General features: G+C 43.2%; 1 protein-coding gene across 1 annotated transcript in view; it reads right to left on the bottom strand.

The window, feature by feature from the left end:
- Window positions 1-1,129: 1,129 nt before the first annotated feature.
- The window catches only part of Copa (coat protein complex I subunit alpha), a 47,591-nt gene continuing 29,222 nt past the window's right edge, over window positions 1,130-19,498 (bottom strand). The window contains exons 13-33 of the mRNA XM_042258627.2: window positions 18,408-18,483; window positions 16,458-16,540; window positions 15,001-15,140; window positions 14,361-14,446; window positions 14,120-14,258; window positions 13,107-13,269; window positions 12,866-13,012; window positions 11,632-11,821; window positions 11,418-11,513; window positions 9,307-9,395; window positions 8,999-9,122; window positions 7,415-7,504; window positions 7,111-7,220; window positions 5,840-5,917; window positions 5,599-5,667; window positions 4,577-4,713; window positions 4,138-4,324; window positions 3,943-4,053; window positions 3,508-3,669; window positions 2,182-2,376; window positions 1,130-1,782 (exon numbers count right to left, since the gene is read on the bottom strand). Coding sequence (XP_042114561.1) covers window positions 1,723-1,782; window positions 2,182-2,376; window positions 3,508-3,669; window positions 3,943-4,053; window positions 4,138-4,324; window positions 4,577-4,713; window positions 5,599-5,667; window positions 5,840-5,917; window positions 7,111-7,220; window positions 7,415-7,504; window positions 8,999-9,122; window positions 9,307-9,395; window positions 11,418-11,513; window positions 11,632-11,821; window positions 12,866-13,012; window positions 13,107-13,269; window positions 14,120-14,258; window positions 14,361-14,446; window positions 15,001-15,140; window positions 16,458-16,540; window positions 18,408-18,483 — 2,532 coding nt within the window. The 3' untranslated portion in view covers window positions 1,130-1,722. The remainder of the gene's footprint in view (window positions 1,783-2,181; window positions 2,377-3,507; window positions 3,670-3,942; window positions 4,054-4,137; window positions 4,325-4,576; window positions 4,714-5,598; window positions 5,668-5,839; window positions 5,918-7,110; window positions 7,221-7,414; window positions 7,505-8,998; window positions 9,123-9,306; window positions 9,396-11,417; window positions 11,514-11,631; window positions 11,822-12,865; window positions 13,013-13,106; window positions 13,270-14,119; window positions 14,259-14,360; window positions 14,447-15,000; window positions 15,141-16,457; window positions 16,541-18,407; window positions 18,484-19,498) is intronic.

The following is a 19,498-nucleotide window of genomic DNA, read 5'->3' as shown; positions in this document are numbered from 1 at the left end:
TATAGAAGCAAAACGCCCTGACAATTGTGACATTTCTATCAATTTGACATCATCTAGAATCACCTGGTAGAAGGACCTCAGAGAATGTCTGTGAAGACTTATTATAATTGCTATGGGAACACCTGCCCACAGTGGGCAGCAGCACTGGCTGGGCCTGAGGTTCTCAATTTAAAGGAGAAAGCTCCCTGCCTCTGCCTCCAGTGCTGGTACTGAAAAGAGGTAGATTTTTCTTTTTTCCCCAGTCTTGTCAGTTCAGGGCCAGCCAGGGCTACCTAGCAAGTTCCAGGCCAGCTAAGTGAGACCCTATCTCAAAAAGCAAAAGAAAACTCAGTTGAGTACTGGCAGGCGTACTTGGATTCATTGTTCTCTGCTCTTGACTATGGATATAGTGTGACTAGCTGCTTCAGATCTCTGCCCCCTTCACTTCCCTGCAGGGATGGATTGATTGGAAGCGGGAATGAGTCAAATAAACCCTTTCTCCCTGAAGTGGCTTTTGTCAGGGTGTGTTATCACAGCAATGGGAAAAGAAGCCAAAACAACTATGTATTGATTGTAAATATATAATTTATTATATACTAATCATCTTCTATGTGAATATAATATGTCAAATACATAGAACAGTGATGGACACTGATGGGTGGGTGCTCAGCAAATATTGGCTGTAATTAGCAACAGATAGAAAGCTTCAGTAAAAAATGGAACAGAGAACTTTTTTAAAAAATTTTATTTTATTGGTGTTTTGTTTGCATGTATTTCTGTGTGAGAATGTTGAATCCTCGAGAACTGGAGTTACAGACAGTTGTGAGCTGCCATATGGGTTCTGGGAATTGAATTGTGGTCCTCTGGAAGAGCAGCCAGTGCGCTTTAACCACTGTACCACTTCTCTAGCCCCAAGAGAACTCTTTTTTTTTTTTTTTAACCATTTTCCAACAACACAGATCTATGCTTCACAAATCTCTTAAGAAAACAATTTCTCCTTGCAGTGTATATTAATTTAAAAATGTATATGATGAATATAATAACTAAAAAATGATTCTGAAGCAAAGAATCTGCTCTGGTGAGAGAGCTATGTGGATGTGAACATGGGCATGAAAGTGAGTGTCCAACAAGTAAATGGCAAGCTAGGGAATTCCATAGAAATTTACTTTATTTAGTGTGAGCACAAAACATAAGAACAATGGTTATAAAGGACAGAAACAAATCAGTGAAAAATGACACATTTTGAAAAAAAAAAAAAAAGACTTCTTCTCAGCCTGCAAGTGTCTGGGCCTACAGTGGGAAGGAACCTATTGATGACATTAAATGCCCAAAGAAAATATGGGATAGTTAAGAATTTCATGTGGCTGAGGAAAACCAGCATTTATTAGATTCCACTGTTTTCTAGTGGCATAGGAACAAAGGTGGTGGGTGAGAGAGGAATAAATACTGAAAGAATTTGCTAAACAAATGTCCAGCACAAAGTTTTCATTTGTTCCTTGGAAGACCCAAGTTAAAATTCAAAGTCATCTATGATCACAACCAGTCATCTTCAGGAGAGAGGTTGCAGGAGCAAGAAAGTCCAGCGTGAAAAGTCTGATTTGCCACAGAAGAGAAAGGACATGAAGTTTTAGGGAGAACCAGATGTCAACAAGCTGAAGAGTGAATGTAAGGGGAGAGTGGCGGGCTGGGGGCTAGATTCTCTGAAGGGACAATAAGTGATTAACCCATGCACATGAAGGGGCTTTAGCGAAACTGAAGAGGACTGATCCTCAGACCAATCACATCTTTGCCAATCTCCGTCACCTGCGGAAGTGGAAAACAGGATCAAGTTAGAGATCAATAAGGCTGAAAACCCCAGAAAGCTCATGCCCTACACCCCCCTACAAGCTTGGTACCGTGAAGTGGAACAGTGGGTAGAAGCTCTAGCCTTCTCTAGTGTCACTGCCTCAAGGAGCTGGGTGAGAAAACAACCACCATGCTTCCTTCTCCTGCCCCTCCCTCAATATCCTAGACACATTGTTTGTTTGTTTGTTTGTTTATTATGTATACAGAAGAGGGCGCCAGATTTCATTACAGATGGTTGTGAGCCACCATGTGGGTGCTGGGAATTGAACTCAGGACCTCTGGAAGAGCAGTCAGTGCTCTTAACCTCTGAGCCATCTCTCCAGCCCCCCTAGACACATTCTGGAGGACAGTACTTACTGTGGTGACCCGGCAGATCTGCCCCTTGAACTCGGGGGAATAGCAGGCCCCACTGAGTGGACACTTCTCCACCGGTTTCCCACGGTAGATGGGCCGGTAAGATGCAGCACAAATGTCAAAGGGGTTGTGCATGTCGTAACTGAGCTGGCAGGCATCTGTGGGGTTCTTCTCACAGGCAGACAGGATTTTTCTGGTCTAGAGAAAGAAGGAACATTTTATTTGAGAGGACAGGAAGCAGCACAAATAACCTCTGATACAAAATGCAACTCTATGCTGGGCATGATGCTCTAAGTCTATAATCCCAGCACTTACGAGCAGAAGGACCTCAAGTTCCAGGCCAGCCTGAGTTACATACTGAGACCTAATCTCAAAAAACAGAACACAACAATAAAAGTAACTACACTACAGGAATCCAGGTCCCATCCTATGTATAGGTGTATGTGAAAAATTCACAACTGCCATTGCTGCTGAGTGTAGTGGTGCATCCCAGTACTCCAGAGGCAGAAACAGGAGATTCTGGAGTTTGAGGGCCAGTTTGGGATACACAGTGAAATCTTTCTCTTTCTCCAACATGGCCCCATTGCCCTAACGCCACAATTTCAACAAAGTCTGGGGATTAGATTATCAGCATTGGGCCCCAGAAAGAGTTAAAACAGATTTCTATTGCCCAAGAAGAATGTTTTTGGATGGCATAGATAATGGAATACCTATGAGACATACAAGAGGTCAAGATGTGTCACCTGGAGCTTAAGGACTGATGCATTACCTGCAGGTACACTGGAGCTTAAGGACTGATGCATTATCTGCAGATGCACTGGAGCTATTCTAGATTGCAAAGCCATGGAGCAGTAAGATGCAGCACAAATGTCAAATTAAAAAATCAAGCTGGGTGTGGTGGTGTTTATTTTTAATGCCAGCACTCAAGAGGCAGAGGCAAGCAGATCTCTTTGAGGACAGCCTGGTCTCCATAGTAAATTCCAGGACAGTCAAGTCTACATAGAAAAAAATGGAGCCAAACTTGGGCAAGGTATTTTACTTCCCTGTATTGCTTTCTCATTACTAAAATATAGTTATAGGATCTATTCCATTTAAACATCTATATAAAGTATTTTAGAATGTCACCCAATGCCATGTCTGAATAAATTATTGCTTTAGTTTCAAGGGAAAAAAAAGAAGCCCCAAGGTCAGAAGGTAGCCAGAGGGTGGCATTCCATTGGCTTCTTTTGGGTTGAATGCTATTATACTGTTTTGTTTCAAAGACAAGGATCTTGGGCTTCTAATCTTTCCATTTGGTGCCCCTAAAGTCACTGATGGAATCCCCTGTACCTGTTGGGCCACTTCAGGCTTGGGCCCAAGTTCCAGTAAGCGCCGGGCAAAGGTGGCCGCTGTCTTGAAGTTCTTGAGCTTGAAGAAAAGGTTGAGGGCTGTCCGAAGCACCAGGATCATATGCACAGGCTGGAGGTTTGAGTGTGTGAAATAGGCTGCCATCTAGTGGACAGAAAGGAACACAAGACAGGCCGATGCTCAGCTGTTGTTTATAAACAGGTTCACAATCTTAAAAAACAAAACAATACAAAGCGAACATGATTGGCTATAAGACAGGGATTAATTCTACCTATTCTCAGGAATAAGGGTGGAGAAATGGAGTACCTCTTCATGGAGATGAACTCCAATTTCTCTCCCTCCCTGAAGCCAAGAAACATCCGAACCACACAAAGAATTTAGATGGTGCCTTTGCAGTGCTGGCCCCACACATCTTACCTCGCAGATGCGCTTCTGCTGCTCTAGGCTTTCCTTAGGCAGCTTCTTCCTTTCTATCTCCATGCACAAACCCACAATGTATTCACGGCAGATGGTGATGAGCTGCTGGGCCTGAAGAGGCAGCAGAAGACAGTCATGACATATACAAGAATATGGAGGTGCCCAGGATTGGGCAAGTGGCTAGATTCTTCCTACCTCTGCAATCTCCTGTTTATTGTCCACAACAAGAAGAGGCACACTGAGCAGGATGGAACGGAATTTTTCCACAGCTTCTTCAAACTTGCCAACTGTGGTAAGCTGGTAGCACAGTTGCAATCGCTGGATCAGGTCATTAAGCTTTAGGCCTACAGCTGGTACACCATTCTTTAGCCCTGCATCCTTCCTGGAAAGGGAAAAAGAGGAAGAAAATAGGATAGTCAAGGACTCATGCTCTGTTTCTAGCAAACACAATCACCAACATCCTACTGTGAAAGTTGCTGGGAACAGGATGAAGCTGGTATAGATCAAACTCCAAAGTAACAAGCCACAGATCTTTTCTTCTGGAAACATTAGCTCTGGGGCAATTCCATGTCACTGTGGCTAACATCTGAAGTGGATACTCCAACTTGGAACAGCAAGGAGCAAGGGGACTTACCAATTACGATTGGGGTAACTATACATGGACGGCAAGCAGGGCAGTGCTTGGTAGGTGGTACGGCCTCGAGCATATGTCTGTAGGAACAGTTGCTTATAGGGGCCAAATTGGATTACTCCCACCTGGTCATGAAGAAGCTAGCAAACAAGAAAATAGAAACGTAAGGATTTGTTTTCTTTCTGTTTTGGTTTTTCGAGATAAGGTTTCTCTGTGTGGCCCTGGCTGTTCTGGAACTCTCTCTGTAGACCAGGCTGTCCTGAAACTCAAAGATCCACCTGCCTCTACCTCTAGAGTGCTGGAGGATTTGTTTTCTACCAATTAAAAATTAAGTCAAAGCCAGGCGGTGGTGGCACCTGCCTTTAATCTGGGAGGCAGAGCCAGGTGGATCTCTGTGAGTTCAAGGCCAGCCTGGTCTACAGAGGGAGATCCAGGAAAGGCGCCAAGACTACACAGAGAAACCCTGTCTCAAAAAAAAGTAAACAAACAAAAAAAATTAAGTCAATCCTGGGCAAGGTATTTTATTTCTCTGTATTGCTTTCTCATTGCTAAAATACAGGTAATAATAGGATCTACTCCATTTAAACATCTATATAGAGTATTTTAAAGTAATCAACACCCAAAAATAAAGACGTCGATGGTTGTTGCAGTTGTAATTGTCATTATAACACTTGATAGATACAGTGTGCACAATACACACCTGTGCAAGAAGTGGTACTGATTCTTACTAGTGTAAGCCAGAAAGAGTCTATAAAGCGGTGGAAATGGCTGAAGATCCATCTTAAACGCACTTACTGACAAACACAGACCAAATGGAGAACCGGGAAGAGGCCTTTGTAAAGCTAGTTCCTTTAGCAAGGCCAATAACCTCCATGAAATATACAGCTTGGCCCTTGTGGGTCAGACCACTCCCATGTGGTTGAAAAGATTGAGTTAACCATTCTCTCTGGGACTCTGGGAATCTCTCTGGTATTCTCTCTGGGACTTACACTCAAGAGTAAGGGCCAAAGTTTTTAAAGACTTACCCGCATGGCTGTTTCAAAAGAACCTGCCAGGATGTGATCAACTGGAAGCTGAGAGTTATTACACCAGATCTAGGAAGAAACAGAAAACCTAAGCCAAATGAAAAATTTCCTTTCTCTTTCCAATTCTCCTCCTCCATATCTGTTAAAAGTAGCCAATATACATATATATTTTTTACACAGTAATCAAGTATTAACCAGCTCAGAAGCTCTCATGCCTGTATAATTTTGTTTTCCTGCTTACTTGAGTTGGGCTCGTTCCCTTGGTTGGGGGCACAAAGAACCCATCTTCAGCACCACTGGCGACCCCAGAGGGTACATCCTAGAAGAAAAAAAACAAAAACTAAGGCTTTATTTATTTGTTTAAACAGAGTCTGACAAAGCCTCAGACTCTTCGTGTAGCAAGGATTGAATCCTTCTGCCTCAACCTAAAGGGCTAGGATAATAGTCATATGCCACGGTGCCTGATTTATATATTGTGGGGATCAAAACAAAAGCTTTGTGCATTTCGAGGCAAGCACCCTAGAACTGAACCGTGTTTGCAGGCCCCAATCTAAGACATTTAAAAAAGCTGTCTAGGTACTGTGTTCTCATGAATTCAAAACACAACCATTTAGATGCCTACCTTTGTTCGAGAAAAGAGGTGATGGTTATGGGAGAGACAGAATGGGAGCCACCTCACCAAAGACAAAGAGACAACCTTTTAGATCCCTACTTCTATAGGAGAAAGGGTGATGGTTATAAAAGGGATAGAATAGGGAGCTACCTCACCAAAACAAAAATGACATACCAAAAGCTCCAATTCAGATTTTAGACACTCCCCTCTTTCAAGTGGAAGATAAGAATCAGATTAGAGACAAGCTGTTCATCCCCTTCTCTTATGCTACATAAGAATGCTGATATGTAGAACTGAATGGTATTGTAAAATAAAAAATATATATCACCAAAAAAAAAAAGAAAAAAAAAAAAAAAAAAAAAATGGAAACAAGGCCAGACTCTGGCTGTCCTCTTTCAAAATGTATCAGATTAGGAGGCTGCTCTGTATCCCTCCCCCGCTTTGTGGAGACTTCAGGATAGGCACACAGTGTAAGAGGGTGTGTGTGTGTGTGTGTGTGTGTGTGTGTGTGTGTGTGTGTGTGTGTGTGTGAGAGAGAGAGAGAGAGACAGAGAGAGACAGAGAGAGACAGAGAGAGATAGGGACACAGAGAGAGAGTGCACCCCACCAGTTTTTTTTTTTAATATTTATTATTTTGTATTTATATGTATGTGTCTGTGCCTGTGTGGGCTTATGTGCATTATGTGCATACAGCTGTCTGGGGAGGTTGGAGAGCATCAGATCATTTGGAGCTGGTGTCATAGGCAGTTGTGAGTCACCAGATGTGGGTGCTGAGAACTGAACCCTGAACCTCTGGAAGAACAGCAAATGCTCTTATCCACTGAGCCGTGTCTCCAGACCTCCCACCAGTTTTTATAGGGTGAAAAGAAGAGAAGTTCCAGAGCAGGAACTGCACATACCAGCTCTGGTGGGAGCTCCAAATCTTCTTCTACATCCCAGCCACCTCCTTCTTCTTGTCCCTTGCCAAGAGCATCCTCTCCCAAACCTTCTGAAGCCTCCACAAATCCATCTATAAGGAAAATCCAGGATCAAAATAGATTTGGGTGGTAGCATACCCAGAAAAAAAGCAAAACATTAAGAATCTTATTGACTCTATTAAGAATCTTATTGACTCCATGAGTTAGAAGCTTACAGATTGCTCCACAGATAATTTCCTTCCATGGAGCCTATTATCTCAGAACAGTTCTAAACCAGAATTCTTACCTTCATCTAGCTGCAGTTCCGCATCCTCTCCCCAGCCTTCAGTACCAACAGTGTCAATGTCAATGTCAGCAGCCAATGCTCCTCCCTTCCCTATCAAAGGAAGGACAGAAGGGAGATGGTTAGAGACTAGCAAGTCTCAAGTCCCATCTCCTCTACAGGCAAGGTACATGCTTTCCAAAGCAGTTGCTCAGGGCTGTGTCCTCAGGAATATGTGCTGTCCACTTAGAAAGTGGTAACTCTGAATGTCAGTAAACATGTTTTATTGTATTAAGTCTCAAAACAAAAAATTCAAACAAAAAACCAACAATAATTGCAAAGGTTCTGTCCTGCTCTGCTCTGTCCATGCCTGTGTGTGTGTGTGTGTGTGTGTGTGTGTGTGTGTGTGTGTGTGTGTGTGTGTGTGTGTCAGTGTCTGCAATTCCAGTGCTGGGAATCCAAACTCTGGCCCTCATTCTTGCATGGCAGGTTTTGCCGCCTGAGCCATCTCCAAAGTTCCCATCCATATTATGAGTTATTGGTTTTGTTGGTATATATGCTGTGCTAACTTGCAATAGATTCTGCAGAGAGTTAATAGAAGAGATAACCAGACCCTGGGTTCAATTTCTGTTCAGGTAGGAGAGAATTAACTCCCTGTTACTAAAACCTGGCTATCTCTGGCTGCCTACTCTTGGAACTTCTTCCTGAAATCTCTGCTAAGTCACCATTACTGCAGTCTGTGCAGAGAATGAGGAGGCCGAGGAAAGAACGAAGCCAGACACAAAATGCCTCAAGTCTGCTTAGGCTTTTACATAAAGGCGAAGTAATGGAAATGTCCAAGCAAATAGGAGGGCAAGGATGGCAGTAAGCAGTGGTTGTCCATAGATACACACATAGCACATGATAGACAGGAAAACAATGAGTGGATATGACTGCATGTACGGTGAACTAGAGAAACACACCAAAGTGTTTACAGATGTCAGCAGCAGCACAGGCACCCACCTACATCATTTTCTAAATTCCTTTTTTTGGGGGGGTGGAGGAGGTGAGGGGTTAGGGCTAGAGAGTTGAGAAAGGGTTTCATGTGACCCAGCTTGACCTTAGACTAGTTATGTAATATGTGATGGCTGGCTTTGAACTCAACACTCTTCCTGCTTCAACTTCCTAATTGCTGAGATTCCAGGTGTATGCCACATCTGTTTCAATTTCTCTTTAATGATCTCAAAAAGCCTTTCCTCAGTTTGTGAGACTACATCCTACTCCTGGCTAGCCTTTCAGTGCTCTGTGAAACCTCACACAGAAAAAAGGAACAGATGAAACTGTTACTTACTGGTACTTTCTAAGATTGTTTTTAAGACATGTGTAGTCCAGGCTGTCCTAAAACTGACTATGTGGCCAAGGATGACCTTGAATTTTTGATTCTCTTATCTCTACATCCCTAGCTGGTATTACAGGTGTGTGTCAGTTATGTGCATAATGGCAGGGACTGAACCCAGAGTTTCATACACACTGGGAAAGTATTCTACTAACTGAGTACATACTCAGACCCATTGAGGATAGTTCTCTATAAAACAAGTAACAAGTGCTATAGGAGAAATGAGCACTTACCCTTGCTGGCAATGGAGCCTTCAAAGAACCCCTTGGACACAGTCAGTAAGGGCCAATTAGTATCCAACGGCATGATAGGTGCAGGCGGCTGGAGCAGCTTGGCATTAGGATCGATGTCTGGGATCTGAGAGGGAATAATAAACACGTTAAACATCAACAGCTCTATCATTCAGCTAAGGGTAGGCTGCTTTCTCTAGACAGCTTTAAGCCTCTCTCTGCAATTTTCTGGGAGAGTGAAATTCATGGTTTTAAATTATGTCAAGATGAGAATGAGTCGTTTTACCGGAGACACTTGTGTAAATACTCACTGTCTCCTTCTCGGGATCAAATGTTTCCTTCAGACTTTCAGCTTCTTCATCTAAGCCATGTGTAGCAGCTGTGAGATAGGCCAGGGACTCTAAAGAAAAAACAGGCTTTGTGGTATAAGTACTTTTCCAAGAGAATGCTATTTTGGTAGACTTCTGAGAGAGAGGGTGACCCCTATCTCCTAGTATCCAAATGCTTCCATATTACCCAACCATAAGTGCAGGCTCAAGTGGTTAACTAGCCTCTAATGGACAGAATATGTCAGAAGTGACGGAACGTCACAACCAAGATTAGCTTACAGTAATTGTGGATTCTATTTTGGGTGTCATCTTGTTTACCTGTTCTGAGGGAAACCAGGTGCCATGTTGTGAACTTGTGATAGAGAAGGTAACATGGCAAGATGACACTGTCCCTCAGACAAAGGGGAGCAAAGACCCAAGTAACAGCCACACCCATGAAGTGAGTGTGGAATGCACTCTTCTCCTGTTGGGTCTTATTTAAACATCTGAGTTCACTGTCACATCTTTTGCCACTTACTAGAAGTGTTATATTAGAGTCTATTATCAATTAAAACAAATTAAAAAACAATTATAATTTCGGTATCCTTTTTTTGGAAATTAGACCATGAATGTTTCAGATTTCAGAGATTTTCAGATTTTGTAACTTTTGCACAGAAATTACAGTAGGAATATCCTCATCTCCTCATCAGGAAATAGGAAATCTGGACCCTCAAGATGGCTCAATAGATAAGGGCTCTTGCCACCAACCCTGGCAGTCTGAGTTCAATTCCTGAAAGGAGAACCAACTCCCACAAGTTGTCCTTTAAATTCAGAAATTTCTTTTTTCTTTGGTTTTTCAAGACAGGGTTTCTCTGTGTAACAGCTCTGGCTGTCCTGGGACTCATTTTTAGACCAGGCTGGCCTCGAACTCATAGAGATCTGGTTGCTTCTGCCTCCTGAGTGTTGGGATTAAAGGTGTGCACCACCACCACCCGACTAAATTCAGAAATTCCTAAGCATGTATTGACATTTAAGAAGCTGGATTTTAGCTAGTATGTTCCAGACTAGCCAGGGTTACATATTATTTGGATTTTGGAGCAATTCAAATTTTGGATTTCATTTAGGAATATTTAACCTCTACTAAATTTTAAGGCAATTTTTTTTAAAAAAATTAAATTTTGTTGTTGTTGTTGTTTTGTTTTTGTTTTTGTGAGATAGAGTTTCTCTGTGTAGCCCTGGAAGGCCCGAAACCCCCTCTGTAGACCAGGCTGGCCTTGAATTCAGAGATCCACCTGTCTCTGTCTCCCGAGTGCTGGGATTAAAGGCGAGCTCCACCATTTCCCCAGCTCTGGGCTGGTAATTTCTTACAAAGCAACTAGTTCTTAATTAACCCAGTTACTTATATTTAAGCACCATCATCAACGCTAAGAACAACCTTGAACTTATCCCTGACTCCTCTCTATCACAGCCTATATCTACACCTAGTACTTAAATTTTTTTACTAGAGTTATTACATTTTATGTGTGATTGGCCTGCATGTATGTATGCACATCATGTGCACGCTTGGTGCTCATAGAAGTCAGAAGGCATTGGACCCCATGGAACTAGAGTTAAGTAGAGTTGTGAGGCCCCATAGAGGCACTAGGAACTGAACCCAGGTCCTCTACAAGAGCAACAAGTGTTCTTAACAGCTGACCCACCTCTCTAACCCCTTGTTTTTTGAGACAGAGTCTTATTCTTAGCCTGGGATGGCCTCAAACTTATGGAAATCCTCTTGCCTCACCGTCCTGAGTGCTAAGATTAGATAGGAGTCACCATTCCTAGAACTTGTTCCTTAATGGAGCTCAAATTCTAGCATAATATTTGGTATTCAGTGGGTTGTCAACAAACAATAGCAAGAACAAATCAAGTCCTGTAAAGAGCATGAGTCTAATCTCCACAGAGGAAGTTAAAGAAGCACCAGGACTCCTTGTCTGGCTCCACCACCATTTGGTTTAGAAGAAAAATTTTAAACATAGTATCATACAATGTGAAAAATGTACAATAAAGGGCAATTCCCAAAAAAGACTTTTCAAGGTGTCAAAGGACTTGGTGAGTCCTGGATAGATACTTACTCTGTCCACAGTTCTTCAGGATTCGCACCCTCTCTGACACATCACCCAGGTACAGGGCATTCTGATAATGGCCACTCATGTCCTTTCGGATCTCAGCTGCATCAAGTCAACGAGAAACCAACTTAAGCCTTCTTGCTAAAGACCTCTCTCCTTTATTTACCTTCCTCCTTCCCCCAAGTCCCACACTTCCCAATCTTAGTTTTAGGGAACTCACCAATCTTCATCATCTTGCGAAGTTTCTCCAGGTTGCCGGTAATAAGGTACAAGAAGGAAAGTTTGTCGAAGTTTTTGGTACGCTGATAGCACATTTCTACTATCTGGTGATTGCCCTGCAGCAGGGCCACTTCTCCCAGCTTCTCCCAGCAGTTCTTGTCATCCAGGGCTTTGGCTGCTTCTAGAGCAATCTGAAGAATTCCCGTGGTCAGCGTTTAGAGTGGGCACTATGACTCAAAACCAGGGGAGTCCATCAAAGCATTTGTCTCCAAAATCTCCCAAGGATTCTCTATACTTGCAATCACTACTTCCACTCTATTTCTATCAGGAATTCTGCGTACAATGAGACTGGAGCACAGATGGAGACTCACACCATTGTGCTCACCCTCTGAGTTTTCCCTGCACAGTCCAACCACCTATCAGTTCCACAGTCCACAGAGACAGCCCTTGCTGTGCTGTCCTATTTCCTATCCAGAGGAAATAAGGGAAGAAACGAGACGCAGCTGGAAAAGCAGCTCTCCTAAGTCCTTTCCTCCTGAAACAATGCCCGTGCCCTCTGGGTCTCAACATTTCATAAGGACTTTATCCAGCAAGATCAAGCATCAAGGAAAACAAACAGATTCTTCAGATTTCTTACTATCTTACTTCTATACTAGAAATTATTTTTTTTCTTTTTTATTGTTTTTTTCCAGACAAGGTTCCTCTGTGTTTCAGTCCTGGCTGTCCAGGAACTTGCTTTGTAGACCAGGCTGGCCTTGAACTTGGAGATCCATCCGCCCCTGCTTCCTAAGTGCTGGGATCAAAAGGTGTGTGCCACCTTGCCCAGCTTAGAAATTCTTAAATTCAGTTCGAAAACAGTAACAAGAGGCCATTTCCTGGGAATCCAGGAGTGGACTTGGCCAGAGTTCATCCTCCTGGCTAGTATTTGATTAAAGCTTGCTTCAAATCTGACCAAAAGAAAAAAAGAAAAAAAAAAAAAGGAAAAAGAAAATAGTCACAAGAGTGGAAATACTGTGTCAGAAGAAGAGACAGGAAGAAGCAGAAACAGAAACAATGATAGGAAAATGGCTCAATTTAACTAAAACCATCCTAAATTCCATTCTGGTAAGGCACAAGCCCAGGATAACACTTCCTGGAGACCAGCCTGACATCTAGCATCTACTAAGTGACACTGACTCTAAGCTTCTCCCTTTCTCTACAGCTTTCTGGGACAGACAGCTGTATATTCCTCTCACCTCTATGTTTCCGCACTCCAGAGCCAGGCTGAAGCGAGTTTTCTCATCCTTTACAAAATGCAGGGCCACTTCCGGATAACCCTTCTTCTGGAGATAGGCAATGATTGACTGGCCGACCAGCTTGGCGTTCCTCACCATGTGCAGCACCTAGACGTTTGGTTTGGGAGGCAGGAAACAGATTGCTTACAAGGAAAAGGTGCACTGCCTCTCACACTTTTTGTGAGGTTTCCTTGCTTCCTACCTCATCATACTTTCTGTTGATCAGGGCCAGCTTGAACTTGAACTCAGTGGGGTCGATGGTGAGCACCCGAGGCCGACACTCCCTGTCCAGGCAGTAGACATTGTTGCCCTTCACTCTTGTGACATAGATGGGTAAATCCAGAGTCCGGATGATGCCGTGGTCCCTAGGAAGAGGGGCAGAAGGCACAATTCAGGAAGCGAGAGGACAGTCTTTTCTTGTTAGCCTTTCTTTCATCAAGCGCTACTTAAACTATGGTACAGATAGACAGAAGTGTTTCAAATTGATTTTATTCTTCTCTATGACAGAACAGATGCTATGTACTTTTTATTTTTATGTTTTGCAGTATAAGAGATTGAAGCTAGAGCCTTGGGCATTCTAGGAAAGTACACTACCATTGACAGCCTCCTTTAAAAAATAAAAAAATCATTATAATGTACGTGGGCATGATGTGGTGTAGAAATGTGTGCTGCAATGCATGTGTGGAAGTCAGGACATCTCTGAGGAGTCAGTTCTCTCCTTTCACCTATATGAGGGTTCTGGGGTCAAACTCAGGTTGCCAGGCTCACATATAAAGCATTTTTTTAAACCTGCTGTGCCATCTCACTGGTCCCTCCAGTCCTTTATAATTTTTTCCTAAGTTTTGAGAATTTTTTTGAATGTATTTTTTTTGAGAATGTATATGCATGTTTGTATGCGTATACAATGTGTGGTGGTGGGGGGGAGTTGGAGGAATCTGGAGATTGAACTCAGGTTGTCTGGCCTGTGAGAAACTGCCTCTACCCACTGATGCATCACACACACACACACACACACACACACACACACACACACACACACACAGCCACATACACACACTGCACCCCCCTCCTCCACGAATGTCTTTAGCACACATATATACCCTATTAGTTTTTTCATGGAGAATGTTAACAGAGATCTGCAGTTATATCTCTTGAGCTAGCACAGTGATTTCAAGAAGACACCTTCTCCTACTATGTCCCAGAGAATTAACTTACCCAGTGGTGACGGCATATTTGATGTGGTTGCTTGTGGTATAGATAAACACCCCACTCTCATCCCAGGCCCCACTCTTGACACGAATGTTCTCATGAATGTTACACAGAGCATCCAGCTTGCGGTTACAGATCACAATGGCTGTAAGAGGCAAAGGGCATGAGTGCTCTGTTGGACAGGGTGAGTGCAGAAGACTGGCAGGGGGAAGTGGGCTCTAAGACGGTGGATATAATGAAGTCTTACCATGTTTGGCCAGCAGCGCTACATGAGACATGTCTGCTGACCAGATAACATATTTCACCTTGGAAATCTTCACTGATGCTAGAGTCCTGGGATAGCAAGAGAAAGGTAATCACAAATGGGCCTAATCCCTTGTCTCAAGCTATGACCTATGTCTTTTTCCATCTTTAATTAATGTAAAACTCAACTTCTCAATGTAACACCAAGGGAACATTGCCTACACTGTAGGTCAGTGAGCTCAAATGTTTCGGCTCACACTCTGCACTGCCCTTCCTCATTCTTTGTCCCCATCCCTCCTATAGGCACTTACATCTATCAGTTTCACCACTAGAATTACAAAATCCCTTAAGAACAGGAGCTGTGCTATTCACCTTTGTGTCCTTCCCATTCTAAGACCTGAAAGCACTCTTTGTCCAGATAGGCACTATAAAATACCTAAGTACACAGCCCCTTTCTATCCTGCTGGAGTGCATGCACAGGGTGGGAGAGGAGCCACGGAGGGGAAAGAGGACTGCCAACAGTCTTAGAGTTAAGTGTACAACAAGCAGCTAGGCCACACGCAAGCTTAGGAAAAAAGCTCCTATGAAATATTTCTACTCTCCCTCACTACATCTCTGTCTGTCAGGGGCATCTGTCATGTTACCGCTTTTGCTGGACATCAAAGAGTGTAATGGAATCTGCATCCCGAAGCAGGAGGTTGCCAGTGCCAGCATAGAAGATTTCATCACAGTTGGGCACCTGGATTTTTTTGGTGATCTCATTCTTCAGATTCTTTATCAGAAGCTGAAATGAGTACAGGTGGCGTTGCGAGAAGTGAATGGATAAGGTAATAGCTAATGATGTCCCTCAGCAATTGTTCCTTCAATGAAGAATTTTTTCCCTGTCCAAGTCATTTATACATCAGGTTGATCACTTCAAGACTGTCTCCAGGGCCTTATTATTAACCTCTGTCTTTTTTCTCTTTTTCCTTCTCCAACTCCCTCAACATTTATTTATTTATAAAACTCGTGTGTGTGTGTGTGTGTGTGTGTGTGTGTGTGTGTGTGTGTGTGTGTGTGTGTACACATATATCATGGTGTCCATGTGTGGGGGTCTGGGGGACAAATTGAAGAAGTCAGTTCTCTCCTTCTACACATGGGTCCCAGGGACTGAATTTAGGTCATCTACCTTGGTAAGGGTCCTTACCCACTGAGACATCTCAATGGCCTCTAACCTCTCTCTTAAAAAAAAAGAAACCATAAGAGGCTGGGCCAGGACTACAGACCCTGTCGGGGCTACAGAGAAAGTTCATCGCCACTCTACTCAGATCCTCACTAGTCTTAGTGAGATCCTCAAAATTACACAACAAATAAAGAAAAAAGTTAATTATAGTGGCAGAGCATTTACCTTGCATGAACAAGACCCTAAATTCAACCCCCAGGACTTAAAAATCAACAGACAACAAAAAAAGCTACTCACCTAAATCTGAGTTTCTTAATCAGTTAGAAAGAAAACAGCCAGGAATTAAGCTTTAGTTGAGTTTTTTATTGGGAAATCTTTGCTATCTATCTACCTATCTCTCTCTCTCTACCCACCCACCCACCCACCCACCCTCTCACCCACTCATCTATCTATCTATCTATCCATCCATCCATCCATCCATCCATCCATCCATCCATCCATCCATCCATCCATCCATCCATCTATCTATCTATCTATCTATCTATCTATCTTGAGGCAGGGTTTCTCTGTGTAGTCCTGGCTATCCTGGAACTTGTTCTGTAGACCAGGACTCCAGGACTACCTCAGCCTTAAAGGTGTGTGTCACCATGCCTGACTCTCTAAACTTAATACATTTTAAATACCAATAAGGGGAGTGGGACAGGGAGGAAAACCTGTGTATATGAACAATATAAATATACTTAAAGTCTGATGGTCTTAGCTCCTCTAAATTCAGAAGCCCAGAGCCCCAGTAACCTCAACCCAATCAAATCAACTTGTCCTCCCTAAGGGATTAGTCTAGGGTTAGAGGGAGACCCAGTGCCCAAGGATCACAGTGCTCTTTACTGTGCACTGCCATCATCCTCCCTAACTTGGTTTCCACTTTTAGCCGTAACTCACCGAATGCATGCGATCTAGGACAGCAAACCGATTCCGAGCAACCCAAACCGCTGTCAGGCCTGAGGATCGTTTCCCTTCAGGGGCTGAAGAGAACAAAACCAAAGTGTGGGAGCATGTGGTGAGCCACTAGCAGGTGACAGAGTCAGGTGCCATGGAGCTGCCATTTTGGCTTCGCCAGTTCAGCTGCTTCCTAACTAATTCAGCCATAACCTCAGGCTACTGTCAGGGACTTTTCCCCACCAGTTCCCTCCAAACTCCAGCCCCCACCCCTGCCAAGCCTCTTATCTCTAGGCCAAGTGGCTGCATTTCAGCCAGCACCACATACTGGCAGAAATGCTGCCCATCTTGGGAGACAGCACACTCCATCAAGCTAACGAGCAGGGCCTTCCTGGCCAAGCTGAGGCACAGCGAGCAGCCTGTCAAAGTCTCAGCCCTCCTATCTACACAGGCTGGAGAAGTGACAGAACCCCACCCCAGGACGCAGCTGCTCTGCTGCTTTTAACATGCTAATGCCGGCCCCCTAGTCGGGCAGGGTGGGACATGGCACTTCCAGCTAAATCTTGACAGGCTCAGTGCTGGGCAACACAGCATCAAGCTGTTGCTCTGTGAATGTCAATTCAGCATTATTGCCCTGAGGAGAGTCATAAAATGTTCCTCAGTTTGCAGCTGATTAGAATTTTGAAATGGATACTCTACTCTCTGAGAAACTTGTAAAGAATATATTCAAATAGTCTTATCTGTTATACCAATGGAAAACAACAACATGCTGGCCAGCCTTGCTTTGTACTTTTCTGGTACCTAGAATGCCAAAGAATTTACAAAACAAGTTTTTACCACAACCCATACTACTCCAGCTTCTGCATTCTCTGGTGTCTACCACTGGACCACACCTTTATAATCATTATCCTCTTAAAGGATAGATAACAGAAGTTCTACTGATTGTTAACAGGTATTTAGTTAGGGGGGAGGCTTAGCTGACTAATTTGTGAGGGAGATTTTACTTTATGGATCCCAAATATATAGTTTTCCTGTTTCTCTCATCTCACCCTGAGCACATTTAAAAGGGTAAAATGAGTTGGCATAATGTGTAATTCCAGTACTAAGGGGAACCATAAGTTCTAGGCCAATCTGGGTTATACAGTGAGACCTTGTCTCATACACATACACACTCCCTCCAAAAAACAAAACAAACAAAAGAGAGTATTACAATAACAATGACCTGCTGGAACTCACAAAAGGGACAGACCTAACAAAATTTTTCTCAGAACTTTGGAGGACATAAAATATCAAAATGTACTAGTAAAAGGCAGGGTCTGTGCAATAAACTTTAGACTGGGTAAGGCCTGTAAATCCACTGGAAGAACTGCACTGCAAAGAGCATAAATGAGATCCCACTCCACTCTGAGAATGGTTTGTCAGCAAGTTCTAATAGTAAGGACATCAACAAAGGATGGTGGTGATGAAAGAGGCAGGCAGGGGTCTCAGCTGGATCCTGGGATCCCAGGTGGGTCATGGGGCTGTTAGCAGCCTCATCTTTTTGACATGCAAAAGGAAGCAAATCGGATCTGGATATAGATGGGCGAGAATAAATCCCCAGTCCCAGGATGAGACATTGTAAGACTGGAGCCACATTTTTAAATAAATGAAACTACCAGGGTGAAAGTCATATCAGCTGACAATAATCTAGGATAACATGCTGTGCTGAAAGAGAAAATGGAGAGTTTCTAATAACCAAATTATAAAATATATATATCTAGCTGGGGTAATAAAATGGAGGCAGAACATGAATATTTCACACTACAATTGCCTCTGGTGCAACTGTCAGCAGCACCTGCCAACAGACATGAGTGATGTAGCCACGGCCTGCGGATGGGATGAGAAACTTGAAAAGAAGTGATGATACGGGCGAGGAGAGCTGGAAGCAGAGCGGAGGAGACGAAGAGCACCTACCATCAGGATTCTGGGAGTCTGCATCTTTGGGGATGGTGTAGAGATCGTAGGTACTATTCTCTAAATTGCTTGCTCTCTGTAGGGGGAAAAAGGGAAACGTGTTTAGCGAGCGGCACTGAAGACAGTTTTTTTTCTGACAGAGAAAACTGCAACACAGGCAACACTGAACGTACACTTCCAATTACCTGCACCCAGAGGGTCCTTGAGTTATTCCCCTATGTAAGAATTATAATGCTCTTAGCCAAACAAACAAGCACCGATGGCACTATTCTCATTATCCTCTAAAAATGCAGATATTATCAAATGCAAACAACAAAGATTTCTCTCTATTCCACAAATTAAAAGATGAGGAACCTGGTGCCTCATCTGAATATACTTGTCAACTTAAAAGAAAAGGAAAACAAAACAGATCTAAGAAGACATTTAAGGAAACTGTCATGAGAACATGGCAGTGTTAGGTACTAAAAGACCAAGATTATGTATAAAAAGCTATATAGGGAAAGCAATTTTCATTCAGCCACCAGGATACTAAAGTCAGAATGCCATTTCTTCATTTTTTTTTTTCAAATTGTGTGGCAAGAAACAGGGAGGGCCCCGATATTTTGGAAGGTGACTTCGCTAAAAAGAACCAGCTTTCCAACACAGGTTTTCTATGTTCACCTGAGCAGAAGGGACAGAAAAGGCGCCTCCTGTGCACAACAAACAATTCCAAACATTCCTCTGACCACTTCCCAAACCTTTAATAGGTTTACAACAACTGAAGCCATTTAGTGTGAGCCTCTGAGTGTCCACTGGCTTAGCTCTTACAAAAGATCAATTAAGAGAACCACCAGGAAGAGACAACCTAACTAACAGGTGCCTACATATTTAATTTTCAGTACTGGGGAAAAGGGCTTTTAAGAGGCCATTAGAGGCCAGGGGGATCTCTGTGAGTTTGAGGCCAGGCTGGTCTACAGAGTAAGTTCGAAGACAGCCAAAGATACACAGAGAAACCCAGTCTCAAAAAACCAAAAGATGCCATTAGAGGCTCTCTAAGGGCAATAAGATACTTAGACAAACTGAGAAGAACCTAGAGAGACTCCATAATTACT

This window comes from Peromyscus maniculatus, chromosome 11, assembly GCF_049852395.1.
Source record: "Peromyscus maniculatus bairdii isolate BWxNUB_F1_BW_parent chromosome 11, HU_Pman_BW_mat_3.1, whole genome shotgun sequence".
NCBI lineage: Eukaryota > Metazoa > Chordata > Mammalia > Rodentia > Cricetidae > Peromyscus > Peromyscus maniculatus.
This window is presented reverse-complemented; position numbering and strand designations above follow the sequence as displayed.